The sequence below is a fragment of the Paralichthys olivaceus genome, chromosome 20, assembly GCF_024713975.1.
Source record: "Paralichthys olivaceus isolate ysfri-2021 chromosome 20, ASM2471397v2, whole genome shotgun sequence".
NCBI classification, from domain to species: domain Eukaryota; kingdom Metazoa; phylum Chordata; class Actinopteri; order Pleuronectiformes; family Paralichthyidae; genus Paralichthys; species Paralichthys olivaceus.
Genome location: NC_091112.1, coordinates 6,251,802 through 6,273,282, shown reverse-complemented (window position 1 = coordinate 6,273,282; position 21,481 = coordinate 6,251,802). Strand labels below are relative to the sequence as shown.

At 40.4% G+C, this 21,481-nt stretch overlaps 3 protein-coding genes across 3 annotated transcripts in view; all 3 read left to right on the top strand.

The window, feature by feature from the left end:
- The first annotated feature begins 375 nt into the window (after nucleotides 1-375).
- Nucleotides 376-3,463, top strand: s100a10a (S100 calcium binding protein A10a). The gene is made up of 4 exons (XM_020102511.2): nucleotides 376-438; nucleotides 1,843-1,896; nucleotides 2,956-3,112; nucleotides 3,205-3,463. The coding sequence occupies exons 3-4, from the start codon at nucleotides 2,972-2,974 to the stop codon at nucleotides 3,364-3,366; spliced, it is 303 nt and encodes a 100-aa protein (XP_019958070.1). The 5' UTR covers nucleotides 376-438; nucleotides 1,843-1,896; nucleotides 2,956-2,971; the 3' UTR covers nucleotides 3,367-3,463.
- Nucleotides 3,464-7,514: 4,051 nt separating this feature from the next.
- On the top strand, nucleotides 7,515-9,373 carry LOC109639150 (ictacalcin-like). Its single transcript, XM_020102457.2, has 3 exons — nucleotides 7,515-7,651; nucleotides 8,772-8,916; nucleotides 9,052-9,373. Exons 2-3 carry the CDS (start codon nucleotides 8,779-8,781, stop codon nucleotides 9,196-9,198), a joined length of 285 nt encoding a protein of 94 aa, XP_019958016.1. The 5' UTR covers nucleotides 7,515-7,651; nucleotides 8,772-8,778; the 3' UTR covers nucleotides 9,199-9,373.
- A 596-nt stretch (nucleotides 9,374-9,969) lies between these two features.
- snx27a (sorting nexin 27a) overlaps nucleotides 9,970-21,481 on the top strand; it is a 16,299-nt gene continuing 4,787 nt past the window's right edge. Inside the window, exons 1-12 of the mRNA XM_069516290.1 lie at nucleotides 9,970-11,488; nucleotides 14,949-15,174; nucleotides 15,360-15,552; nucleotides 15,956-16,020; nucleotides 16,605-16,709; nucleotides 17,013-17,091; nucleotides 17,403-17,566; nucleotides 18,726-18,815; nucleotides 20,308-20,457; nucleotides 20,590-20,718; nucleotides 20,984-21,043; nucleotides 21,204-21,252. Of these exons, the coding sequence (XP_069372391.1) occupies nucleotides 11,172-11,488; nucleotides 14,949-15,174; nucleotides 15,360-15,552; nucleotides 15,956-16,020; nucleotides 16,605-16,709; nucleotides 17,013-17,091; nucleotides 17,403-17,566; nucleotides 18,726-18,815; nucleotides 20,308-20,457; nucleotides 20,590-20,718; nucleotides 20,984-21,043; nucleotides 21,204-21,252 (1,627 nt within the window). The 5' untranslated portion in view covers nucleotides 9,970-11,171. The remainder of the gene's footprint in view (nucleotides 11,489-14,948; nucleotides 15,175-15,359; nucleotides 15,553-15,955; nucleotides 16,021-16,604; nucleotides 16,710-17,012; nucleotides 17,092-17,402; nucleotides 17,567-18,725; nucleotides 18,816-20,307; nucleotides 20,458-20,589; nucleotides 20,719-20,983; nucleotides 21,044-21,203; nucleotides 21,253-21,481) is intronic.

Genomic DNA, 21,481 nt, shown 5'->3' with positions numbered 1-21,481 from the left:
ACACACACACACACACACACACACACACACACACACACACAGCAGGGTGAGAGATTGATGTCAATGTCGGATGGGAGAACCGATCTGAGTCCTCCATCAGAGAGGGAACCTGGAGATGTAACGCAGACCGACATCACCAGCCGTTTCCAGTGATTCATAGGCTGCATGGTGGCAGAATAAAGGATCCTCAGAAAGTCAGGCTGCTACAGTAACATGTTCCAGCTGATGTGAACCTGACTCCTTAAAGCTGCTGCTCTGCCTTTGGGTTTGATTGATCTTATCTGACGCTTATCCAATTTCAAAGCACGATGCAAAGGCTGATATTAAAAGCTGAACATGCTGGAAGGTGTAATCTCTGCGTGTCTTTCAGGTGTGAGGCACAGAATGAATGTAGAGGCCTGGGTTTGGCAAGAAATGTGTTCTGCATTGGGTCTGAATGTAAGTATGAAGCAGCTTAAAATGAAAACACTCAAATTGTTTAGAAGTTCCTGTGTGTGTAAAAAACTAACTTGGAAACTAACAATTTGCAGCCAGGTGTGTTTATCATGCATGCAGACGATGATGTGTAATACCAGTCTATTCCACATGAGGGCGTAAGTAGAGCTCTATCTTATTCAGTATAGGAACGTTAGAAATGTTTTCACCACAAGATGGCGCTCAACTCTACAGTAAAACAGAATGAGTAAAACAAAGGGGAACATACAATAATGTTAATAGCACAAAACAAAATGTCCCCCAAACTAATATTCTTTCATTTCAACATCTTTAGTCTTTCACAAATTATTTTTAAAAATGTAGAACGTTGTGGAATGTAATTTGTCTATTTCAAGCTTCATTATAATGGACAGTGTCAGTAAAGTATATATGATATAACTAAATGAATAGAGCAACCTCCATCAATTCAGATGAAATCATATTTATTATTGTACAATATTAAAGTGTGTCATGGCAACATTCATAAGAAATGTCTTTTGTTCTGTTTCGGTGTAGATCCAATCACTTGATCACGTGTCGTTAATCACTCAGTCACCGAGGGACAATAGGACTGTTTAGTGAAGTCATCTCGTAAAGTATGTTAAAACGCTGTTGATTGACTATCCCACATTGTTTCCCACTCACTCCCACATTCTTTTTCATGATAAATCCACCTCTTGATTATTCATTAGCCAAAATGACAAGTTTACTCAATTGTGTCATTGATAAATCACACATTTCTATTAGAGGCTTGACCCCCTGACTGGTTGGGTCCTTCATCCTCAATGTTTTGTGTGCCACAAGTTTTAAGAACAGTTTATTAGGTATTTAATTTATGTCAAGCTGCTTTGTTTTACATGTGTTTTATCAAATTGCTTAATTATAAATGAACATGCAGAAAATGTGGAAGGGAGTTTTAACCCATTATAGTACAATTGGTCGATATATACAATGTTAGTGTGTGTGTATGTACATGTGTGTATATAAACACGTGTGTGTGTATACATACGTGTATATATCTTTTAAATACACACAAATATATATATTTATATATTCTTTAGACATTTACACAGAGACGTTTATATAATTATATACACACCTAAAAACACACACATGCATAAAAAATTCTCACAGTAATCTTTTTATAGAAGAAATAGGAGTTGCTGTTATTAAAAGTAAATAAATCTGGACTAAAGTTTCAATTAATACTTTTCTGTTTGTGTGGTTACTGCTCAACACCGTTATAATCTGGGTGAGCCATTTATATCTGACTCACACTCACACACACACACACACACACTCCTACACACATACACAGCAGTCTGGGCGTCGCCTCACTATAAATTCATTGCTTCACTTTTTCCAAAGTTCTTCACATTCCCACTTCTGCTCCTCTGAGTGACCACGTCCCAGCTCTGCACGGTAAGATCCAACACTGCTCCTCTCTGAGCTCCTCTCTATGATTGTCACAGACACTGTAATGCCTGCAGGGACAGTTAGTTTGTGGAGGGACTGTGTTGCAGTAGTTAGTCGTATCCACCAGTCGCAAGTTTTCTAAAGGGAAACGTGTCCTGTCTGTGGAAGTCATGCTTAGTTTTGTCCAAGAGCTCAACCTACACGGACTTTATTTCAAAGACTTTAGGACTAATGCTATCTAAGAATATTATAAGATATTTATGAGAGTTATACATGAAGATATTAACTTTATTTAACAGTTACTATAACGTGTATAAGATTCAAACAGTGTGATAATACATGAATCGCTCACTGAATACAAACCTTATTTTCTCCAGTTTTACTTTATTTGACCCTTGTGAACACACTTCTTGTAGTTTTGTTATGCATCTACCCTGAGGGTGTGGTTGGACTCTGTAACTTCATGCATCAAACTTCACATTTTGGGGGAATTGGTACATTTTATTTTTCCTCATTCATCTAAAGTTCTCCACTGTCATCCTCTCAATTCTTTTTTAACCATTGAAATGAGACAGAAATGAGACACAGTACTTTGTGGTTGTTTTTTTAAATCCTGTCAGTACCGCTGTGGTAACAACTTAATAACAGGTCTTATCTCAGTCTCATTACCTCAGATGAACATTACTCATGCAGTGGGAAGGGGGCTGGAGCTGAGAGCAAAGTATTGTGCTTTCCCTTCTTGCATACAAAGCAATGGAGCACTCCTTTTTCTCCACGAGACAGAGCAAAAAAACAAGAATCAAGCAAATCCACACATAGACAAGTCATAATTCTACTTCATTTTACTTTATCTCATATTTATATACAGTCATCAGAGGAAACCTTCCTCTCTGAGAGTCATTTGAGAAAGTTTAAGCTGAAACCATTTTCTTTTCCATTCAGCCGTCAGTCATTTTTCAAAATTCTCTGAGGTCTTGTTGTGACTTTGGCCATTAAAGGTAACTGTATGCCATCAGTGATCCTATTCATCACTTTCACTTTATTGTTTGTAACTTGATTTTTCAGTCTAAAGACAGAAACCATGCCTTCTGAACTGGAAACAGCCATGGAGTCACTCATCAAAGTGTTCCACCGTTACGCCTCAAAGGACAACAAGACCACCACCCTGAACCGACGAGAGCTCAGAGAGTTGATGGAAAACGAGCTGTCCAACTTCCTTCTGGTGAGAGAGACGACCAACGTGCCCGAAGATTCTAACGTATTCCATATTATCATATCACCTCATTGTTGTTTTCTTGTTGATGCCCCCTCCAGAGTCAGAAGGACCCCGCTGCTATCGACAAGATCATGAAGGACCTGGACACCAACGGCGACGGCCAGGTGGACTTTGAGGAGTTTGTTTCTCTGGTTGTCGGACTTTCCATTGCCTGTGAGCATTGCTACCAGATGCACATGCACAAGAAGACAAAGAAGTGAAGGACGGCAGCGGGGGAGAGAGGAGAAGAAGCCACAAAAAGCATTTCAATTTTTGTAAAGAGAGTTTTGTCCATTAAATACAATGAAGAATTTCAAACCTCTTGTGTCTGTTGTGTGTTGGGTGTTGTGTTTGTCTTTCAGTGATCTCTCATTTGAATATGAAGCCATGTGTCCCCTCTCAGTTTAAATGAATATTGAAAAAGGACAGTAAGCCACATTAGAGCTCTTGTTTCCTGTTGATTTCCCTCCCGGGGGAAGCTCAGCACAGAGATCATCATGTCCTTGCATAGTGAACAGACAACACTGGGTGTGTTGATGTAATATTTTATGCCTCCCACTGTATCAAAGGGTAGACGGACCACTCCCTCTCTGTTTGATAAAGCCCCCTGCTCATCACCGCTCTGAGGAATCTGAAGAATGTTCTAGACGTGCACTCACCTCTCTGTGAAGGTGATGTCGTAACATGATGGCAACATAAACAGATATATTAGGTGTCTGGGTGCTAACTGAGTAAAAGTTTGCTGCGTTCCAGTCAGTCCCATTTGAGCAGGACGAATAAAAGTGGAGCGTCTGAGTCACAGGGCATCAGGATCACCACTCAGTTTTTTCCACTAAATTCTTTTCATTGTGTTTCATGTCTGCTGAAAGTTGGATAACACCCCCTCACCCACTCCTCCTGACTTTTCCTGAGTTGGACTCTGACTCGTTTTGCCCTAAAATAAAGTCTTGCAGGCAGCACTTCTCCTCAGGCTGAAGACGACTGAGCTCCACCAATAGAATCCTTCCATGCCACATGTTAACGAGTGGACTCTGGTTGATCATCTGCCAATCCTGGTGAAGTAGGCAGGCTTTCCCTGTGGAAGGTATGCCTATGAGGGAAAACTCAGGGCAAACAGAATCTCATGAGTCTCATGAGCATTGCACACACACACATCCTTGGGCAGAGTCTGAGTTTGTGGCCGACCAATGTTCATGACTACAGGGCAAACAGACGCGTTGCTAGGCTACAACGTACTGTACTTGTTTTCTGTACCACTTTAGGACCTTATATACTAAAAACACTATTCTTGTGAGGACCAGCAAACCTCATGGGGACCAAAGCCCAGTAAATGAAGCAAAACTTAATTTCTAAGGTCCTGGTTGAGATCAGGGGTAAGATGTGTGGTGTGGTTATGTAAAGATTAGGGTTATGCTTGGGTTAAGGTTTTGGTTAGGCTGCCTATACTGACTGGAGGTCAATGCAAAGTCCTAGAAAGTATAGCTTTACAAACCTGTGTGTCTGTTTGTGTGTGTGTGTGTGTGTGTGGTCTGTCCAGATATTGCTCATGTTGTGGGGACATAGGCTAAATCTTTTTACGCAGTCACATTATGGAGACTTATCATAACGAAAAGAAAGTTCTTACAACGCAACATATCAACATGTTTTAAGGTTGATTTAGGTTTAGGTAAGTGTCCAGGAAAATAAGGCAAGTCAAATGTGTGTGTGTGTGTGTGTGTGTGTGTGTGTGTGTGTCTGTGTGTGTGTGCAGTTTGGATTCAGCCCCCTCTTTAAACAAGCACCACACCCATGTGATCCACAGCTGAGTACAGAGCCGGGAATTCCTACTTTTGCTGACTGTTTTCTCAATGTCCCTTTTGTGCAGTTCACACAGTAGAAATATAGAGTGCATGCTGCATGTGTATCATGTAGCCTAAAACAACACCAGCATTATTTGATTAGATGATTTCATTTCTCGAGGCATGACACAAGAGACCAGGCATTAAGTTGTGACGACAATGAACGAGCCAAAAGTTGCTCCACTTAGTAATGCTGAGATCACGACCTTTGTCATCACATGATTAATGCTGCATCCATGTAGTTTTATTGTTTCTCGAGTCGTTCCTAGTGGAGACGTGTACTGATTTAAACACCAAGATAAGCAAACATTCACCCACCCATGCCACACCTTTGCTGGACATATGCAGAAAGACACAACAGCCCCTCTCAGTGGACATTATGCAGCAATGTTCTGAACATATCAGCACTGAATGTGCTGTAGCTGTTTCCACTGGATCTGACGTCTGACTGTTGAGATCTTGTTGTAGCTGATGGTGTAGCTTACAAAAATGTTGGAGTGCGTCATGTCCATTTATTTGTTCCTCTTTTGCTGTTGCTTGGTTGTGGGATAACAGTGCTAGATACAGTATATTCACAGCTGAAAGGATATGCAAAACCTTCATGATTATTATTATTATTACGATACAATAACTATTATCAATATGTCTCCAGCTCCCCCTTGACCCTACATGATAATACAGATTATAATGCAATGCAAACAACAACAACAACAATTATTATTATTATAATTGATATATTAGTATTATTATCATTAATAAAAAAAATCAACAAATATTTAATATATTAGCAACTCTCACAATTGTTTTTCTGGTCAAAATATTTCAGAGGAATCATTTTCTGGGAGGGCACACTTGGAAAATATGCTGTGTGTATACTTCACCGCTAGATAGTGTAATTGCGTCCCTGATTATTGGCCTTGGATATTTGATCAGTTTTTAAATCTGCTGCAGCTGTATACTTTAAACATCTCTCATGTGAATCACAGCAGGAAATAACACGGTTTGTGGTTTCCATGGAGATTCCTTCTCTAAGTGATTGAAGTAGTGTGACTACTTCAATCACTTAGACACTCAGTGACAAAAGTAGTGCAATGGAAAAACTGTGTTTGCACTACAAAGTCTGTTCTTAGAAAACATTAATGTGCTCATCTATGATCTGTACTTTAATTTAAAGTAACTTAAAAAAAGTAACTGCACCCTGAGCAAAGAGGAGATAACACGCACACAAAAATACACATACACACAGAGTTGCCAGTGTTGATTTTTGTCTTCTCTTGTTTCAGGTCTCTGCAGCATGATTCACTCGCGTCACGGACATGACTGTGAGTCACAGCCTCGACCAAAAAATTGCAAGGAGGACAGGAGCCACTGACGGCTGCAACAATCCAGGCTCACTGAGTCACCAGGCCTAACGGTTTTTATTTCAGAATCCTATTTATCACAAACAATCCAATAAAACAACAGCAAAAATGACAATTAAAGACACAAAACACCAGGAATTAGTTGGTACAACATATAATTGAAATGTTTTGTAAAACTATGCATTTGATTTAAAACAAACATGCATGATTGTTTATTTGGTCGTTGGATTTGCAAAGTAGTCTGGATACATCTTCACATTTGATCCAAAGAAAAAAGGCAGAAAATTGTATTTAGGGTTTGCTGCACACAGATAACATATATGACAAAACTGCAAACTGAGAAACAAATATGTGCAGGTGAGGTCATGATTTAAGCATATGTTGAATAAGTCAATGTAACAATAATAATTTCTTAGGAGGAAACTTAACCTTCACTTTTTGTGGTTTGTTGTCTCATGACCTCCCTACCATCTTGAGAAATATGTGTTTTCAAAGGTCAAGGATTCTTTTAAAGAATGAATAAAGAATGAACAGCTGCGAGCTGCAACGTACCCAGTAACGAGAAATAGATATCAAATCTATAACTCAAGTTTCAAGTTTATTGTCATATGTAAGTTTCCACACAGTACAAAATTGTCGAACAAGAGGACAGGTCAGCCCAGCAGTAAGAGCAATGCTTAAAAAAAAAAAAAACATAAAGTTTAAAAAATTAAAAGAAGATCTATTTAAATACAATAAAATAAAACTCCTCAAATGCATTCCACTAAAGAATATAAACAGTTTTCAGACGATTTTATGAAGTTTTATTGCAGCTGCAACAAGCACTGAAAAATATTTGCTTTGAAAAAGTCAGCCTTAGTGTTACATCACACTGCTGCTCTTTATTCCAGTCAGCTGTGCTAACCGCATTCATTTTAGATTCAAATCTTGAGATCAAAACATTGATGAAGTTACTGTGATAAACTACTTTATCATTTTCTTTCAGCATTTCCTTCCTTAATTCACATGTGCACTGCAGTTCTGATGTCGACATAAATGAAATGAATCATATCAGATTCCATAACAGTTGACATAAATAATCATCTGTTGATGATCTCCAAGCAACAAATGTTTCTCACAGAAAAGACATGTCACAGGACACCAGGGGCGGAGGTGTGGTTGAGGAAGAAAGGGACATTATGGAGCATTATGGAGGGAGGGACGATGGGTGTGGTGATGTATAAAGCATCCTCTGCATCCATTTCTCCATCACTCCAGCGCCTGCCAGATTGATTTTCACTCTCCAATCTCCACAAACCTCAACCTCGGTGAGTAGAAATCTAAACAATGTTGTTTTACTTGTTGTTTGGTTTGTTATTTGTGTGAAATATTTAAAAAAATCCATGAACTACCAGCTCTGTGAGAACTTTTGAGCTATGACTCCTTGTCATTGCTTTGCAATGATGCAACAGACACGGCTCATGTGCTGCATGTTCAGAAACTTGTTGCATGACCTTTTGGTTGCAAATGCTTCAGTTGCGACCAAATCAAACATCTGAACAGTGGTGCAGTTTGTGTTTTGTGCTCTCTTCCTCCACGACTCCCATGTGTTTACAAACCTTCCAATGCCACAAGTCCTTCCCTGGAGACAAAGCAGCACCATGTGAGTCAGACCTACAACCAGAACTGATTCTCTTGGGTCCGTGGAGTCAGTGGAAAAAAATAAAACACTTTTCAGACATTAAGAAAACAGATCACCACAGGGACTTTAATCAAGTCTTGACCTGCTTCTTTACCTAGTTCAGCGTAGATACCTGGAGAGAATCAACTGTCGCCATAACAATGTCCTGTGTCACTCGCCAGAAATGTTGCGTTAGAGACCGGTGACATGGGCAAATAAATGTGGTTGGGGCCCTGGTGGAAACTCAGGGTTTATTTTTATCCAGCCCCAATGGAAAAGTCAGAGGAAAAACACTGGCAGAAACAAAAGCAATGATGTCAACAAAGGAAATTAGCATGCATTGCATATCATTTATACATATAGATATATAGCCATTAATGCTGTAGCAGGAGGAAAGGGAGTACTGGCATAATGGCGAAGCAGACTGTGAAAAAAGTCAAAACAGTTAAAACTTTTATTGTAACTAAATAAATCTGTTCAATCCCTGCATTACTCTCAGTTTTCTCCCTCTGCCAACACCCTCCAGCTATGGAAATAAACTGTGCTCTCTGTTAGCAAATCAAATTTGACCACCATACCTCATGATCCATTTCAATTTGCATGGGTGAAAGAGAACAGGTCTGGACTCGGCCTCTAGATGGAGCCACAGCAGCTTTGAATGAGAGCTAGGCTTCTCCTGTTTGGTCCATTCTGAGGATGTACAATAATCTGACCCCACAGTACAATCAACACAGAGACATAACGTATTTCTGTCCTCTTGAACCAAGTGTCATCATGTCTGAAGTCCAGAAGGCCATGGGCCACCTCATCAACGCCTTTCATAGATACTCTAAAAAAGAGGGGGACGAACTCTTCCTGAGTAAGGGTGAGCTGAAAGAGCTGCTTGAGAATGAGCTCAAAGAAATGCTGGGGGTGAGTGATTTCTGAGTGTTGAATATGCACAAGTCCAGTGATAATCCAGCCCTGTTTTATGACCATCTGAGAACTTCACTACAACTAATGTCTTCCAGAAGCAACATGTCTCCTGACATTTATTCTAACCTGCAGAATTCCGCTGACAAGACCGCAATAGATCGCATCTTCAACGACCTGGACCATAACAAGGACAACAAAGTGGACTTTGCGGAGTATACGGCCATGGTGTGCAGCCTCACGCAGATGTGCCACGAGTTCTTCACGAGCAAGAAGAAATAGGGACCAGAGCGCCACCTGGAGACCAACACAGAGAGGTGCCTTTCTGTGAAAAAAGTTTCTCTAGCTAGCTGTTCTGAAAAAAGAATAAATATTTACTACTGCTTGAAGGCACTAACGGAAAAAATGTATGTCAAAATGCAAAATGAAATAAATGTTTCTTTTTCTTCTTTGGAAATCTGAGTCGTGAACTTTGTTTTCAGAGTTTCAGGGGTAAACAGCATTGCAGTCAAAGCCAATACAATTGAAGTTAATGGTGACCACTTTTTCAAACAAATAAAAACAACAGAAAAAAACATAAAATGCCTCCATACTGCTTCTGTGGTGTCATCCAAGTGTCTGTTAGCCCTGACATTCAAATTCAAGTCATTTACCGCATGTTTTAGCCCAAACGTCCGCTCGATATCGATAATTATCACGATAAATGTCAAATTATTAAGTTCAAACACTGATTTTTGCTCCAAACATTGTGGTCTTTAGCTCTTGTTTATGAGCAGGGATTTGCAAACAGAGGTGGTTCAGTTGTGTGTTAAACGTCCTCACTGTGCTTTCACCATGCACAAGCAATATATCAGTATATATTGAACCTTTGCTAAATTGTTATTGATGAAAATTATATAATCATTGATGTTATTTAATTGCCAAGCCCCAGTGGCTCATATCTTAGAGACAAACCATATGTAAGAGTATGAGCACATTTATCAAAGCACATTTTAAAACAAGAAATAAAATGCTTCCTGTCTTACAAATAAAGTACTATAACTATATATAAACTTTAATTTAATTTATTTTGATGTCCAGCATCCACATTGGGAACATTGTGTTCTGCAGCAGTGATAAGCTTTACCACCAAGATTATTTTAACAGCAAACCTGCAGGTTTTCATTTCAAACAAATACAGAGGAGGTGATTTCACAGATTGCGCCTCCCCATTGCATTCAAGATAACATGACACATGGCACAATAATATCAGTGGTTGGCATCAACTTTAAATGTTGTCACAGGACAGGGCAGCAAATCAGTGAGTGTGACAAGAATGGGTTGAGACACTGGAGGAGAGAAGAAAAAAAGAAAAAGAAACTAAAGCTACAAGTGACTGAAACTGAAAAAAATACCAGTGGAGGGATTGTGCAATATGTACAGTAAGATAAAGTGTCAAAGTGTCACAGTGATGAATTATTACTCCCAATGATCAGTGAATGTTCGAGAGAAACAGCATTTTCTGGTTTTGAAATATTTCTTTGAAAATAATCAGCTTGGTTTACACACACACACACACACACACACACACACACACACAAATCCAGGTTTGCATCTTATTAGGATTTTGCATTGACTTCCATTCATTGTGGAATATAAATATATATACACATACATATATCATTTCAAATTTGTTAATACATATATATCGTGATTTGTAAATGAATTGATCTAAACATCTTTAAATTAATCTCCTTATTATCATTTCATTATTATTAGTGCTTTTTGTTGTTCTTCCTCGTAATATTTTCGTGTTTTTCTTTAAATTCGATCATTATTTCTTCGCTATTTTTTATTTCATCTACAATCTCTCACTTTGACTGTGTTTTGCAGTGTTCGTACAACACGTTGACAAGTTGTTTGCAGGTTAAAGAACTAGAATAAAGTAAGTTCCAACACAATCAGATCCGTGGACCTGTTACTGCCGCTGTCACATGAACAGATGTGATGATAATCACACTGGAGAGGAATAATCAGGAATAATCAGCGGTGACACGATGACAGATTCAAAGGTTTTTAAAAAAAGACCTGAGCTCCGGTGACGCCTCCGGGAGGTCACGTTGAGTGGCCGTGTCTCGTGACGCTTCCTGGGGGCGGGTCATCAACAACAGAGCGGTTGTCTGTGGAGCTGACGTGACCGAGGCACAGAGCCCGAGTGTTGTTGTGAATTCACCAGCAGACACCGACAGGAGGGGGGGGTACGGTCTGTGGATAAGATGGCGGATGTAGGAGGCGATGAAACTCGGTCGGCTCAGCCTTCGGCATCCCGTAACGGTCCGGCCGCCGGTTCCTCGGCGGCGGCGGGCACCGCGGGCCAGACCGCCACCACGGTAACGTCGGGTCCGCGTTCGGTGAGGATCGTCAAGTCGGAGTCCGGGTACGGGTTCAATGTTCGCGGTCAAGTCAGCGAAGGGGGGCAGCTGCGGAGCATCAACGGGGAGCTGTACGCTCCTCTCCAGCATGTCAGCGCCGTCCTGCCCGGTGGAGCGGCGGACCGAGCCGGCATAGCTAAGGGCGACCGGATCCTCGAAGTGTAAGTCAGCCTCCTCTGTCCGCCTGGGAGTTAGCCAGCGAGGCTAGCTGGAGCCCGTTCCAAGCACGCGTTAGCCGTCCTCGGGGGCTACAAGGCGACGCCACTTGTGTGTTATGGCAACAAAAGTGGTCGTTTACGCAGAACAACTAGTTATTTATTCGGTTTACTGCGTGTGACAGCAGGTTTGGGGGGTGGGGGGGGGTGTAGCTTCACCATGCTAACGCTAGTGACTTAACCAGGAGGCTAACCAGCTTACATAAGTTACACCACAGCCTGTGCATGTTGATTAGCTGCAGCTAGCTGAGGAGCCAGGTAGCTAACGTCCTGTCGAGCTAGTGGAGAGAAGCTACATGACAGCCTTGTTGACATTGTGCTGTCTAATCGTGCGAATGTGTTTTGAGCCTGAAGCCCGAAGACAAATTCAACATCATATGGTTGGTGTGTGTGTGTGTGTGTGTGTGTGTGTGTGTGTGTGTGTGTGTGTGTGTGTGTGTGTGTGTCTGGAGGAGACATCTCTTGTCAGTCTGGCCTGATGAGCTGTGTTGTTTACATGGGACAGTTTTTAGATCTCTCTTATTGTTTACATGCCTGATCAGTGTCCTTGGGTGGTTTGACCCACATGGCTGGATCCTGGAGACATCTTGAAGCAGTAGGAGAAGTCAGGGGGGGGCTTGTCAGACTCTCCCCCAGAAGAGTTTTAGATTGAAATAACTTGTTCTGCACTTCCTCTCGCCAGTAATAGATGTATAATAGTCGTTTAGCAGCAGCTATCGGCTTCTCACTGCTCTTAAAACATCACCCTGATCCTTTGCTTCCATCCTTTGGCTCCTTGTCCAGTTTATAATTGATTTTAAGATTTATTGATCAGGGCCCCTCGGCTTTGGAAGGAACTACCTGAGGAGATAAGGCTCCCAGAGTCAGTGACTTCTTAAAACTCATTTTCATAGACTTGCTTACATGTGAAGTTTTTATCTTTTTCTTTTCTCCATTTATTTTATTCATATTACTGCTTTTATATGTTAAAGTTTTAATCTGACTATATTTATTCATTTAATTTGAACACTACCCTGTGTCCAACCACCTATTAGTGGTTGTCCAGCCTCCTCGTCATGTTGCATCCTGCAGATTGTTATTTCTCTGATATTTACTTGTCTTGCTTTGCTGTTTTTAAAAAGTGCATTATGAATAAAGTTTATCATTGTTATATAAAAGAGAAATTACATCCCACTAGAGCCTCTATCAGCTCGTATTATACATCCAGACTTCTAATAATACACCATTAAACCATGGCTATTATCTGTGGCCTGACCAGTAAGGGCTAAATACTGCAAATGAGTTATATGTCAGTAGTAAATATGTGCAGTTCCTGTTATATATGTTTCTCATAGGTCCATATGTATTTCTGGCTCAGTCACAGTGTGCGCAGTTAAAACATGACCCCAGATTATAATGGTACTTTATTAAACCAACCAGTAATGGAGAAGAGAAACTAAAAACAAGGAACAATGACCTCCCTTAAAGTTGCTGAGGCATCTATCCAACCTATGCATTCTCTATTTTTTATTGCTAAATTGCTCTGTGGGTCATGTGATGGGACTGTTTTTTATCATGTGATATATTAACCAGCTGGGCTATTTCGCAAAAACACAAAAACATCATCCACTGAAGTATGTCTTATGTCACATTTTACAGCAAAGATTTATGACTAAGTGAAAGGGTTGACTTAATCTATGTTAAGCTGCTAAATTGTAGTATTTCTAGACTTAGTCCCCCTGACAACTGCCTGATCGATTGATCTGCACTCAGATTAGATATTTCTTAGTCAACTTATAATAAATCAAAAGTCTGCTCACCTGACAGTAATGCTACAAGGTCCTGTAAAGCTTCACCTCAGTGATAAGTTAATCAATCATTTGGCCATTAATCAGTGAACCTGATGACAATTTAAACTTTGATCCAAATGTGATGACTTGAAACTTGATGACCTTGAAAACACAACTTAACTCTCAGTGAACAATAAAGAGCAGCTTGTTTGTCTCATGTTGAGATTTTGTCTTCACAGCATATTTACTCATAAACAGAGAGAAATAGCTCATAACTGAATGGGTTCAGTCCTACTTTAGTGTATTGTTGCTTAATTTTAGCCAAATTCACAAGCAACCAACCCTCTTTTTTGCTGTTAGAGATGTTTTGATACCGATATCAGCATCAGAAATGCCTCTGAATCTGCAGAAAATGACAGGTCGAGCACCTCCAAGTACGGGAATCTATTTTTTGAAATGCAGATACGCAAAGACCAGGCATCAAAATCAGTATTGGGAAAGGGAGGATGGTATATGAACATCTAGTTGCTGATCAGCTACTGAGACACCTTTCTAGTCGGCTTGCTGTTTCTGTTTTGTCTAACACAAGGATGATTCGATAACAGTTGTGTGACCAAAGCACCTTTATCTTTGTCTTCCTGGTCTCACACCTTAAATTTAGCTTTCAGTCACCTTAATCGCTTTTCTCACAACACAGCCAGCTCTTCTCATCTCCTGATGTTTCTTTTGTTTTTCACAACACACTTTTCCTACACTACACAGGGATGGAGACATTGCATATAATGGACAGACCTCTGCTTGTGCTCTTGCTCCCTCCCTCCTTTCATGTTTCCGTCCCGCTGTTTCTCATTTGAAGATTAACAGAGACACCTGATGCCGGTGCCATCTGGCCTCTGTAAAGCCAAGAAGGGAGGTGTCTCACGGCACCAAAGGAGAGGGAGCCATTGGAGCTGACCTGGTTACTCAGCGCTCCAAACATTGTGTTTGTCAATGAATGACAAAATATGAAACACACAGCAAAAAAAGACACGTACAGATCACATATTTGCAAAATTAATAATAATTTATTATAATGTTGTGCTGAAGATAAGGGATTCAAGTGCCATAATTATAATTCTTACAGATGCCGAAGACTGTATTATTTATTAAGTGAGTTTCTTATCGACTGTGGCGTGACCAATCTGTCCTAAATGCCATTTCTTTACCAGAGCTGTTATAAAATTTAAGTGTCTCTGCTATCGGTTTCATTCCTTCAGTGACAGCAGGCCAATGACTCCGTTTTTAGTGCCACAGGTTGGCCTCAGGTTACCTTACATAAAACTGATTACTCTGTGGATTTTAATGTGGGGACTCAAGGGCAATGCTATCTGGACAGTATTTGATATTTCCCATTAGAATTCTTTTAAGAAGTGGTATTATTAGAAAATGCGCTACACAAATTTTATATTTGATGGAAAATATCCAGTCAAGTACTGCTGTGGTCAGTGCTGAATACTTGATCTGTTGTTTCGGTATTTAGAGAGTCTGCCATGTTGAAACATAAATTCATCACGTGAACAGCGCAGGGTGTAAAATGGTCGTAAATCTCCTATCTCACTTTCTCATCTAACATTCTCTTGCTCTCACTTTTCTTCCAGTAATGGGGTGAGCGTGGAAGGTGCCACGCACAAGCAGGTCGTGGACCTGATCCGTGCAGGGGAGAAGGAGCTGGTTCTGGCTGTGCTCTCTGTTCCACCTCAGGAGGCCGATGGGTTGGAAGGAGGAGAGGAAGTCCAACCCAACTATGACTACAGCGACAAGCAGGCCGTGCCCATTTCTGTTCCCACATACAAACATGTAGAGCAGCACTCCGAGAGGTTTGTGGTGAGTGCTCATTTGACACGCTGGCCCAAACATTTGTCATTCTTGAAATAGCCTCGTGGCTCCTTTGAAACCTGTCCCATATACAGTATGTTGAAAATACATAATCGCACAGTGAATATAATGTGTTTCCTGTGGGAGTCTCCCTCTAATTCCTTTCTGTTATTTTCTTGCTTCAATGGCTGTAGGTGTACAATGTGTACATGTCAGGTAGGCAGCTGTGCTCAAAGCGCTACCGGGAATTTGCCATCCTTCACCAGAACCTGAAGAGAGAGTATTCCAACTTCAACTTCCCAAAGCTTCCAGGGAAATGGCCTTTCTCCCTTTCTGAACAGCAGCTGGATGCTCGGCGTCGAGGCCTGGAGGAATATCTTGAGCGAGGTATGCTGATATGGAAATGTCACTAGTGTAAAGAAAGGCTTGTGTTCATCTTAAGTTCGAGCGAAGACAAAAGGCTTCTCTGTTACCGATCCATACATCAATTGACAGGAATTACAGCTCCATTGTCAAAGGTTGATGCTAAAGTACAAGACTGTATTTAGACCCTCCACCAAAATCCATAATATCAATAATAACAAAAGAAGGAAAGACGAATTGTATACGTGCAGAAACCATCTTGTCAGGAAAAACAATAGTTTTTCACTTTAAAAGGAGAATATTGTGAACCTGAACACAGGATACAAGCAATGTGACATTTAACTGTCCTTTTGTTTATTTAATATGTTGTGACCACCCCACCCCCACTCTCTTTCTCTTCATCCTTGTCTGTGTTGTGTGTCTCCAGTTTGCTCTGTGCGGGTGATCGGGGAGAGTGACATCATGCAGGAGTTTCTCTCTGAATCAGACGAGGTATGCATCTCTGATTATGACAGTGTTTGCATATCAGTGTTTCCCATGAATTACTCTGTAAAGACTTTGGTGACCTGTCATAGTCTAATTTCTCCTGCCACGGATAGATTGGGCAGCTGTGGCTCATGAGGTAGAACAGTTTGTCCACTAACTAGAGGGTGGATGGTTCAATCCTCCAAGTGTCTTGGGCAAGACACAGAAACCCCACTTTGGCCCTGACGACTGTGCCAGCAGTGTGTTAATGATGTGCACCTTGAGTCGTTGATAAGACTGTTATATAAATACAGTCTGTTTTAAAACCAGTCAGTCTAGAAATCAGTTAACTACATAGGCTTACTAGTGTTTGTAGAAGTTCCTGTAGCGAAACAAATAAAATCCTACTATAATTATTTACACTTACAGAGGAACTTAAAAGGATCAGGACTTCTTACCAAAGGACTTCTGGTTTCGTTATGTTTTTTAAAATCCACAAACAACAATTGCATTCATTTCACTCTCATACAACACAGTACCCACCTTTAGTTAATCCACACATGAGTTAGTGCAGCTCGACTGTTCTCATAATGTTTTGCTCCTCTGTGCAGAACTACAATGGAGTGACAGATGTAGAACTGCGGATAGCCCTGCCAGACAAGACCACCATCTCTGTCAGAGTCCGCAAGAACAGCACCACAGACCAGGTGTACCAGGTGAGATCACATGACATCTGCTGGAATGAGGCTGTCGTTGAGCTTTATTTTACACATTATTGCCCTCATAGTTTGAATGTGTGAATTGGGCTTTACATTCAGTTTTTAGCTTTTGTTGTGGCACTGAGGATTACAGAATCAAATCTACCTGTCCATACATACTACTAGTAAATACCTTATATTGTATTAATGCAAATGTATGTTTACACTGGAAGAAAAAAAGATTTGCAGGCAGTTGGAGTTTAAAAGAATTTACTAAGCACTGTTTTTCTTACATAACTGACTGTATTGCTCTTCCTTTAGGCATTAGTGATGAAGGTTGGAATGGACAGTATTATGGCGAGCTACTTTGCCCTTTTTGAGGTCGTCAACCATTCCTTTGGTAAGAACCTTGTGTGTATGTTGATGTTTCTCATTGTTTCACAGCAGAAATTCACAGAGCATTTTTTACATTACAAATTTCTGCTCCAACTTCATCACATGACCATTAAATAAAGGGATGATACAGGTCTAAATAAAGACCTGCATCATCCCACTGGTTTGACTCAGTGGGCCTCAGGGTATGTCTGCAGTTTTGGACAGCAAGGGTTATTTAATACAGGTTATTATGAATTATTTTTTTGATGACTAAACAGACCACCCCCACTCTGTCCACTTCAATATCCCTCTCCTGCTTTCTTTTTTTTGTCACAGTACGGAAGCTGGCGCCCAACGAGTTTCCCCACAAGCTTTATGTGCAGAACTACACGTCGGCGGTTCCGGGGACTTGCTTGGCGCTGCGCAAATGGTTGTTCAGCTTCCAGGAGGAGGAGTTACTAAGAGACAATCCTCTGGCACTGCACTACTGCTTTCACCAGGTAATAACAATAATTGAATCTCATTTGCCATGAACTGATGGGAGCTGGGCACAATTTTACAAATTTGATCTTCTGTCTCCCCAAAGAGTTTGTAAACTTCTTTCTGAATTTTAACATGTTGGAAATTTCAATGAATAATTTCTGCCATTATCGTGGAAATCATTTTACTCTCTTACTTTTAACCATCTAGGCTGGCCTCAAAGAGCCCATTACTTTGAAAGGCCACCTCCTGTGATCAGGAAGCCAAAGTAACATGATATTCTACAAGCCAGTTGCCACAATTTTCGAAGCATAAGTGTGAAGTGGAAAAAATAATCCTCTAATGCAAATGCACTAAAAATAGCTGTAGCTGGGGCAGCAGGCTTCAGGCTGGCCACTGACCAAGAAAGGTCACTACCTGAAGCCTGTTAGGCATGTGAGGTTCAGATGTGACGTGGTAAAAAGAGTTCTGTGAGGAAAGTCAGCACATCTCAGTTCTTACAACGAGCCCAACCAGATTATTTCAACCTGCAATGAATACTTGTGTTAGTGGCCACCTGGTGATTGTATTCATTCTTTTGTTGGTGGAGTTGCTCTCTACCAACTCCAAAGGGAAATATCTGGTTCTTATGTGACTGAATGTTGCATTGTGTTTACAAACCAAAATAAAGATGCCAAACAGGGGGTGGGGGCTCATTGTGATTGGCTAATGAGCCCAGTTCATTGTCATACTGAGTTCTGCTGAAGACGATAAAAACCTTCAGTCTGCAAGGCCACTAACACGGCAGGATTTCTGCTCATGCTTTCCATGATCGGTCCCATTATGACAGACTGGTCCTATTGTTAATGTCTTTCAGAAATAGAGACGAGAGAGACAGCAAAACGCTACGTTAAATATCTTTTATGTTATAATTTTCAGGTCATTATGGAACTGGCAGGACAAATTAGGGTGGGCTGTCAAAGTCTAGCTAAATAATGGAAATCACCGGTCACCTTGTTTCCACATTGTCATTTGATTGATTTTTATTATGACAATATCAATTATAGTTGAACTTACAAGAGCTTAATGCCATTTAATGGATGAACTCACTTACTTCAACCTGAATATCTACTTATAATGGTGTTGTATCTCTTCATGCCACCCTAACCCCGCCATCCACCCCACCCCCTGTCTGTGCAGGCACTGGATGATGTGAAGAAGGGATTCATAAAAACAGAGGACAAATCCTACCAGCTGCAGAAACTGGCAGAGCAGCGCAAGATGGCCACGGTCAGTCCAACAAACCAGTCTTTGTTTGGGGAGGGGATTGGGATGACTGCACTTTTTGCCTGCTCACCAGAGCCATCACCAAACCTTTACTTATTAAGAATTGACAGAAAAGGATGACACAGTTGTTACATGTCAGAATATCTCCCTGTATGTTTGAGAAAGAAGAAATCAGGCTTGTATTCATTTTTGTGGAAAATTAAATCAAAGGGGAATGAAGCAAATTCAAAAAAACATTCATGACTATGTAGCCACCGAGCACATTTCCAAGCTCTTGAAGAGAAACTTTAGAAAAATGAATATAAAATCAACACTCATTAACATGTACTTCAGTGAGCTGATTTATTGATGAAGTCCAAATTTGCACAAAAAAGTCTGGATTTGCATGATAAAGACACAGGATGGTGAATGTGGAGGAATGAAAGGGAAAAAAAATTACTCAGAGCTGTGAATCCTGCTTCCAAAGTAATTCATTAAAATGGAGAACTGCTTTCATTTATTTCTATTAAAAAGCCAGTTTTCAACAGGAGTCTTTTTGCACATTCAAACATGAGACACAATTCTAATGAGCTGGTATTCTCATAAGAAATAGGTTATACATGGTGACCTTTAAGGGCAAAACACATAAAAGAATGAAAGCAGAAATATTAAGGCTACACCAGAGGGGCTTTGGGAAGGGAATGGTGAGTGGTGGGCTCGATTCAGAATGATAGCAGCATTGTAGATAACTTAGCCCATCCATCGCACTTCAATGTATGTGCCTAACCTAAGCCTTTATAAAGTTTTGAGAAAGTAATTTTTTTACCATTGAGGCTTTGAATATGTGGTCGGTTTAACCAAATATACAGTTTGAAAGTTCTGGGGATGTGACCTCTCTTCCAGGTGAGACAGTGTGCGCCCCCTTCCGAAGGAGACTCAGCAAGCCCATTGATAATTTACTGCAGGCTCTGATGTTTTGAAATATGTTCTAATTCCTTTTGGAAGATGAGATTTGGTCTCAGAGTTGAAATATAATGTTTTTTCTCACCAGTCTGTTTGAAGGAAAAGCTGAAGACATGATAAATAAATGTTTTATTAGACAGTTTAACAGCAAGGCTACCTCTGAAGACTTTTGGGGTTCTTATTTGTACAGATATATGATCATATTTCTATAAAAATAAATATATATAAATGAAATATACAGTCTACAATAAATGTCACTTTATTTTTTAACATACTTTACACATAACCCCTATATTTTACTACAGCCACTTTAAATTTGATCCATAAACATTTTCTGGAACATTGCTGTGTGTTCATGCTATATGTACTTTTATCTTTAAGGGCCAACATAAATATGCCATAATTAATGCCAGAGTGTAGTTGGGGAGTAGGTGAGAACTCTGGTCGTAGCCTGAACTTCGTGTTAACAAGGGTTTTAGAGTAGTTTGACTTTGAAGTAAACCTGGTTACTCACAGTAACACTGGTGTGTGCTCTATAATTCTTATCTTTTAGTACCTGAGCCTGTTGCGGACATGTGAGGGCTACAACGAGGTAGTTTTCCCACACTGCTCCTGCGACTCCAGGAGGAAGGGACATGTCATCACAGCGATCAGCATCCATCACTTCAAACTGCACGCTTGCACGGAGGACGGCACTTTGGAGGTGAGTGTGTGTCTGAGCTTTTCTGGGAAAGAAATGTAAAAATACAAATGCAGGTTCCAATTTAAACTTTCAAGGCAACATAGTTTTTTTTGTACCTCTCAATAAAAGTCACCAACACTGTGTCTTCCTCAGAACCAGGTGATAGCGTTTGAGTGGGGGGAGATGCAGCGCTGGGACACTGATGAGGAGGGGATGGCTTTCTGCTTCGAGTATGCCAGAGGAGAGAAGAAACCTCGCTGGGTCAAGATCTTCACTCCATATGTGAGTGATCTGCACCTACACTGCTTTTTGCCATTTCATTGTGTTTATGTATCAATCACCTTGTTGGTATTTAAAGTTTTAGAGTGACCAGTCTTGTAAGTAAGTAATAAATGTGTGATTTAATAGTCTACACACTTTCTTTCACATGTAATTAAAGCTGCAGTAGCAAACACAATGGATAGAAATACAACTTATCCCTGTTACTTTGCAGACTGATTTTTGTATTAAAGACTGAACAACAATTGTGTTTGAATCTTTCTCCCAGTTTAACTACATGCACGAGTGCTTTGAGCGGGTCTTTTGTGAGCTGAAGTGGAGGAAACAGGTAAGAACCACTCCTTTCCTCTTTCATTCTGGGAAGCACATGAATCCTTGCCAAGTTTGAAACTCTAAACTTAGCGTATTATTACATTTTCCTTCAGGAATACACTAAGCCACCAACCTGTTTTCTTAATATTTCTTGTGTGTTATCTCCTGGTTTTCAGGTTGAGGAAGAGGCGTCTGACAAAGACAACAAAAACTGCAGTAACAATGGTGAGTAGCAAGTTGTTTTTGTCCCCCTAAATACAAATTGAAAGAACTCGCTACACACTAAGAGGCTGGAATTTTATCCAGAGAAAATCAAATATGTATTCAGATGTGATACTGAGCAGCGATTAGAATGACAGGACTCATCAAGCTCAATGAATTATTCAATAATTTCCTGTCTGGAAAAAACTAAAAGGGCAAGGGCAGGGAGAGGATACAGGCGAGTACAGTGTGA